General features: G+C 41.5%; 1 protein-coding gene across 3 annotated transcripts in view; it reads right to left on the bottom strand.

The window, feature by feature from the left end:
- Nucleotides 1-3998: 3998 nt before the first annotated feature.
- RELCH (RAB11 binding and LisH domain, coiled-coil and HEAT repeat containing) overlaps nucleotides 3999-6805 on the bottom strand; it is a 106030-nt gene continuing 103223 nt past the window's right edge. For all 3 annotated transcript variants that reach the window (XM_061590166.1, XM_061590157.1, XM_061590149.1), the window contains exon 29: nucleotides 3999-6658. In XM_061590166.1, coding sequence (XP_061446150.1) covers nucleotides 6538-6658 — 121 coding nt within the window. In that variant the 3' untranslated portion in view covers nucleotides 3999-6537. The remainder of the gene's footprint in view (nucleotides 6659-6805) is intronic.

The raw sequence follows: 6805 nt of genomic DNA, 5'->3' as shown, positions 1-6805 counted from the left end.
GTAACCTTGCTGCTGAAAGAATTGCACTGGTTGCCCATTTGCTACCGGGCCAAGTTCAAGGTTCTAGTTTTGGTGTACAAAGCCCTATACAGCTTGGGACCAGGATACCTGAAAGACCATCTTACCCCTTATATACCCAGTCAATCACTGCACTCTGCAGGTGAGGGCCTCCTGCAGATACCATCCTATCAGGAGGTTCATTCTGCACAATATAGAAAGCAGACCTTTAGTGTGGCGGCACCTACCCGGTGGAATTCCCTCCCCTTGAATATTAGGCAGGCGCCATCTCTGTTATCTTTCAATGCCTTTTGAAGACTTTCCTCTTTCAACAAGTCTTTTAAGTTGAGACCTATCCCAGTCTGCATCTGTGTTAGAATTGCTTGTTAATGTGTTTTTTTATTGTTTTAACCCTTTTTAAAAATATGTTTTTAAAGCTTTTAAAAAAATGTTTATAATGTTTTGTTTTAATGTATTTTAAGGTCTGTTTTTATGATGTTTTAAAGTGTTTTTAGTGTTTCTGTTTGCTGCCCTGGTCTCCTGCTGGGAGGAAGGGCGCGATATAAATCAAATAATAAATAAATAAATCCTGATGCAGTCTTTCCCAACCTTTGGGTCCCCAGATGTTACTGGACTACAACTCAGCCAGCATGGCCAAAGATCAGGAATGATAGAAATTGTAGTCCAGCAACATCTAAGGACCCAAAGGTTGGGAACAGTTGCTCTGATATATTCTTAAGGGTGTAGTCCATGACCTACATAACTGGACTTTTCATGTGGTATTGGAGGAACCCAGAATGATAGTTCTGGGTGATTTCAATATCCATGATGAGACTGCCTCTAATGTTCCACTTCAGGACTTCATGGCCTCCAAAACAATCATGGGGCTGTCTCAAGTTGTCATCGGTCCTACACATAGGGTAGGGCACACCCTTGACTTGGTTTTGGCTCAAGATGGAGGAAGGTGTGGTGATAAGGGTGCTGGATGTCACCACATGGGAATGGCTAGACCACTTCCTGGTGAAATTTAGACTTATGGCTCCTCCTTTGCAGGGGTGGTGGTCAGATTAAGATGGTCTGCCCCCTGAGACTAATGGAATCCACTGGATTCCTGAATGTCCCAGGGAGCTTCCAGTAAGTAGAACAGGTGACCTGTTGAAGCCCTTGTCACATTGTGTAACAAGATGCATCAGGCTCTTAACACGGTTGCCCGAGTGCCCTCTCTGGCATTGTGGAGCCTACTTGTACCACGGCATACCAGTGAACTAAAGGCAATGAAACAGGCTGGACAATGGCTAGAGCACAAGTGGCAAAAGATGTGCTGTGAGTCTGATCACCATATCTACTGTGTGGCAATGAGGGTGGCGAAGAAGGCCCACTTCTCTGCCTCCATTGCATCCTCAAGCAGCTGTCCAGTGGATCTCTTTCATATTGTCAGGAATCTGACTCAGGAATTCCAGGAAAACCGAGTTTTAGACCTTTTGGGGGGCCACTGTGAATTTCTTGCAATGCACTTGGAAGGTAAAGTTGCTCACTTCCATATCGATCTTGATGTCCAATCGACATCTACTGTAGCCTCACAGTGAGGTGTCCAGTGTAACATCTGCTGAAACTTCTTGGGATGTTTGAGTTGATACATCCTGATGACATAGTCAAAGTGCTTGCGAAAGTGGGGCCAGCAACATGTCCTCTTGATCTTTGCCCTTCTTAGCTTATCAAACCTTGCCGAGGGAGTATGACCAAGTGGATCCAGGGTGCGGTCAATGCATCTTTGTGTTAGAGTGGTCCTAGCTGCCATGAAAGTGGCGGTGATCTGACTGCTCCTGAAAAAGCCCACCCTGAACCTATTGGTTTGTGGCAACTATCACCTGGTCACAAATACCTCCTTTTTAGGGAAGGTGATTGAGAGGGTTGTGGCGCAGCAATTGCAAGTACTCTTGGATGAAACAGATTATCTTGACACATTCTAATCTGTGCTCAGGTCTTGTTAGGGGACTGAATCAGGGAAGTGCAATCCTGTTATTCTTGATTTCTCAGCTGCTTTTGATACCATTGTCCATAGTATCCTTCTGAGCCTGGTGAAATGAGTATCAGAGGCACTATTTTACTGTGTTGTGCAGTTGTGCTGTGGGATGCTGCAGGGTACCATCTTGTCCCCAATGCTGTTCAACATCTATATGAAGCCCCTGGGAGTGGTCATCAGGAGATTTGGGGCTAGGTATCAGCAGCATGCTGACACCCAGCTCTATTTGACTGAAACATTTGAATGGGGAGAGGCTGTGCAAGCCCTGGAACAGTGCCTGGACTCAGTGGTGGGCTGGATGAGGGCCAATAAACAGAGTCTGAATCTTAGCAAGTTGGAGGTGTTGTGGGTTGGTGGTTCCAGAGTTTGGATGATTGGTGAGTTGCCTGCTTTGGATGGGGGTGTACTCCTTCTGAAAGAGCAGGTTTGTAACCTGGGGTGTTCCTGGATCCATCTTTGTTGCTAGAGACCGAGGTAACTTCAGTGGCTAAGATCACCTTTTACCTTCGGCTGGTAAGACAACTGTGGCCATTTCTTGACCAGGATAGCATGACCACTGTTGTTTATGCACTGGTAACCTCTAGGCTGGATCATTGTAATGAGCTCCATGTGGGGCTGCCCTTGAGGTTGGTCCAGAAGCTGTAGCTGGTGCAAAATGTGGCAGTGACTGCTCACTGGGGCGGGAGGATCACCAACATGATACCCTGCTGCTGAAAGAATTGCACTGGCTGCCTATTACCTAATGGGCCAAGTTCGAGTTTCTGGTTGTGGTGTCCAAAGCCCTATGGAATTTGGACCCAGGATACCTGAAATATGTATTTATTAATTAAATTTATATCCCACCTTCCTCCCAGGAGCCCAGGGTGGCAAACTAAACACTATAAACACTCTTAAAACATCTTAAAAACAGACTTTAAAATACATTAAAACATTTTTTTTAAAAAAAGCTTTAAAAAAATCTTAAAAAGCAATTTTAAAACAGACTAGGATAAGGTCTCTAATTAAAAGGATTATTGAAAGATGGAGGTCTTCAGTAGGCACTGAAAAGATGATAGAGATGGTGCCTCTCTAATATTTAAGGGGAGGGAATTCCAAAGGGTAGGTGCCACCACACTAAAGGTCCACTTCCTATGAACTGGACTTCCTAATAAGATGGTATTTGCAGAGTATAATGATCGACTGGCTATATAAGAGGTAAGACAATCATTTTTAAAGATATTTTGTTTTTAATATGTTTGAAAATCTTTCGTTTTTAAGGTGTTGTAGAGTCCGTTTAGTGTTTTTGGTTGCCACCCTGGGCTCTTTCTGGGAGGAAGGGTGGAATATACATTTGGTAAAATAAGTAAATAATGTGCTTCATTCTTTTCTATATGCACGTTGTTTTCAATCAATCAAATATTACATTTGATTAAATAGTATGTGGGTGTGATTTTTAAGACCTGCCTGACCAATGAGATGAACTACAGCAGGATCTTAATGCTAGACATACATTAAAATGCATATAAATAGAGCTCTTTTTTAAAGCTAAAATATACTATTTGCAACAATTCTTTCCAATATTGGTGGCCTTCCAGGACTGAGAAAGGTTGCAATGATATTGTGTTTAATACAGAATTCAGCAACGAGTTCATCTAGAGCCAGAAATAATTTAATATGACTGACTGACCAAAATTATTTGTAGTGCAGAAGATCCTGCCATGCTTAAAGCATGGCAATACTTGGTTGTTACTGCAAGACAACAACTGAAAGAATTTGAGGGCTGTAGTTAACGGGATTAGACAATTAGTCCCCATGAGGAAAGTGCTTCAAGGGTATGATACACAGGTTCATTAATCACATACATAAAAAAAAGAAATGGTATCAAGTTCAATAAGTTGGGCTGCATAAAGGAAGATACTGCATGTTAGATCAAGTATCAATCACCAGAAATAATTTAAAGCAAAACACAGCAGATCATCAGGAAGTCCTTAAACAGAAATACAAAGGAGGTATGCAAAACATTTTATTTAACACAAGAAAGGACAAGAGATGTAGCCACTTCCAGCTCCTCGGGAATATCTCCAACATTTCATAATCAGGTAGTCTGTTAAGACAACGCTTGAACAGAATTAGTGCATCTGGCAGTAACTGAGATGGGGAAGGTGACCCATTTGTTAGCTTGATCAAAATGTGACAGTGTACAAGTCTGAAGAAGGAAGATGTGGCATTTGCAAACTAACTCTTTGTTATAGTGCAGATATGATAGGCACCTGAGAAGACAAATATACGGCTTCAACCCAGTGAATGCAGTGCTAGCTCAGGGAGGCCTAAAGCTGGTGCCCCATTTACTCTGTTTGCGAGCACTGAAGGTACTGGTCTCACAGATGTTCCAATGAGCATTCTTCTCATTCCTCAGTGCAGAACTCCCAGTGGTTGTTGTAGGGGCATGGCAAGGCTTAGGCCTGTTTGCTAGGATTAATGTTAAAATGTAACTCCTTGACCAATGGCTCCTAAAGAAAGTGTTATAAATACAGCTGTCTCTTTGCATTGAAGTAACAGTGGGATTGGGCCTGTACATACACAAGTTTCTTTTTAGCCACACTAGGATCATGCAAATCACTCAAGTTTAACACCCTTTCCTGCTTCCTGAGCCCAGAGTTTACATAATAGAGCAATATTTAAATGGAATGTTAACTTCTATGTAACCTCTTTTTGTTGTATTTCTCTAGAGAAGCATGCAAGGACTTTAGGAGATGAAAGGTGCAGCAGAGAGAATTTTGCATTCAGGGCACAAGTTTGGATCTCCACAGCACCATGAAACTCTGTGGACAAATCTGGGTCTTGGGTTTAACCTACCTCATAAGTGTGGTGCAAGGGGTGTGGGTGTAATTGTAACATACTCTGAATGATAAAAACTGTGATAGAAATCAGTATTAAATTTGTTGTTGGTGGTGTGACTTTGAAGCATTTTTAAAATGCACAGGTTTGTATCTAATTGTTGTTTGTCTGCTTACAAAAGGCTGTTTGCTCCAGCAGAGTGTCTGTCAGTGTAAGAGGAATAAAGACAATTTTTGGCAATTGCCCCTCAGTTCTGAAATTTGGTCTAGAAGGCTGGAAGGCCCTTCAGAACAGTCAGAGAAATGAAACAGGAGGGAGGGGGAAATCACCAAAGATCGACCCGATTCCTGTTCTGCTGATGGAAGGCTGTTGCTGAATCAGTGAGCCACCCCTTAGCGGAGGAACACTGACCAAATATACACCCCATGTATATTATGCACATTAAATATACATAATTTAAAAGGCCTTTAAGGTTACATTGCATCAATTAATTTCACAACTTAAATTGATGTTGAGGGCTAAATAAGTTATTGCTTTTAGCCACTGCAGTGCTACGTAGTAGTGGGCCAAATACAACATGGTCTTTGAACCTTAATCCTGAAAACCTAAGGCCTGATTTAAATAAGATACTGGCCATGGGAAAAGTACATATCCATGTAGCCACTCAAGACACCCAGCATCCCATTGAATAAAGTGCTTGCCCCACACGCCGGTCAAGATATGAGTTCAGCACACCTGCAATCTGTAGCCAAGGTGGTTGTTGCTCTGGCATGCAGATACTGTACACTTACAGGCTGGTACATGGAGAAAACATGGCACTGGCTGCGTGTAGCATCCACATGAATAGAAAGTTTTCACTCGGCAGCATCACATTTATGTTTGCCCTAAGGCGGTAATACTATATACACACTGACCCAGAAGTGAGTCCCACTGAAATTGGTGCATCTTTCTTCAAAGTAAACATGTTTAGGACTGTTCAATAATTGTTCCCCTCACCCCCCTGCTAATCTGCTTATTGGGATGTGCTGCCTAACAGGAAAACTAATACACACATTAAAAATGCCAATACATGCACAAGATGTATCTCAAAAATTTGGTTTATCCATCACTTCTAGAATAATCTGGTCCCCTTTGAGACTTGTAGTGCAAGCAGGTCTGCTGTACATTATATTCTCCATCTCTGTAATTCAAGTATACAATAACTTACAAAAAAAATCCAGGAATCAGACTAGTGCTGGTGGCTCTTGCCTTTCATTTTAGAAACATTAAAAAAATTCTGCATTATCCTCTTATAACTTAAATACATAAGTAATCTCCACTTTTATTACTTCATGACTGTGACTTCAAATTTACATTATTTTAAGTACCACCATAACAGTTCCATGTATAATACAGATATCAGCCAAGAACCCATCAGGAAATAAAAAAACCCTTCACTATATATAAAAAATTATGCTGGAAAGACAAGAACACAGGACAGGGACTTATACAGACTTAACTTAGTTTTATAATCAATCACATTTAACCCAAAATTAACAGTTACGTAGCAATATTCAAGAGCAGTGCAAATATCTTTGTTGGTTAGAATAAAATTATAGTACAATAACATAAGACGGGGAAATAAAAAGGCAAGTACTTCAAGTACAAGGAACCAGTCTTAATGAGGTCTCTCAGTGTTTACAGGGACTTCCTTTTCCAATTTATTTCTTCCTCTGGAATACATTAGCCAGCATGGCACCTGAAGTGGTCAACTGGCCCATTTTGTTCAGAAACTTGGTCTTTGTGTCTTCACTCACAAGGCTTGCCGCAATTGACATAGAGCTAGGGGGGACAAAAAATAAATTAATCCATGGCTTACAAATTGAAATTATTGGGGATGGCAGGGCTGCAAAAAGACCTTTGTCACAGACCTGTTGCCAAAGACAATAGGACTGAGTTAGATGGACTAAGGTTCTGATTTGGTGTAAG

The sequence above is a fragment of the Rhineura floridana genome, chromosome 1 (genome assembly GCF_030035675.1).
Source record: "Rhineura floridana isolate rRhiFlo1 chromosome 1, rRhiFlo1.hap2, whole genome shotgun sequence".
NCBI classification, from domain to species: Eukaryota; Metazoa; Chordata; class Lepidosauria; order Squamata; family Rhineuridae; genus Rhineura; species Rhineura floridana.
Note: the sequence above shows the minus strand (reverse complement) of the source record. Positions and strands in the feature narration are given on the sequence as shown.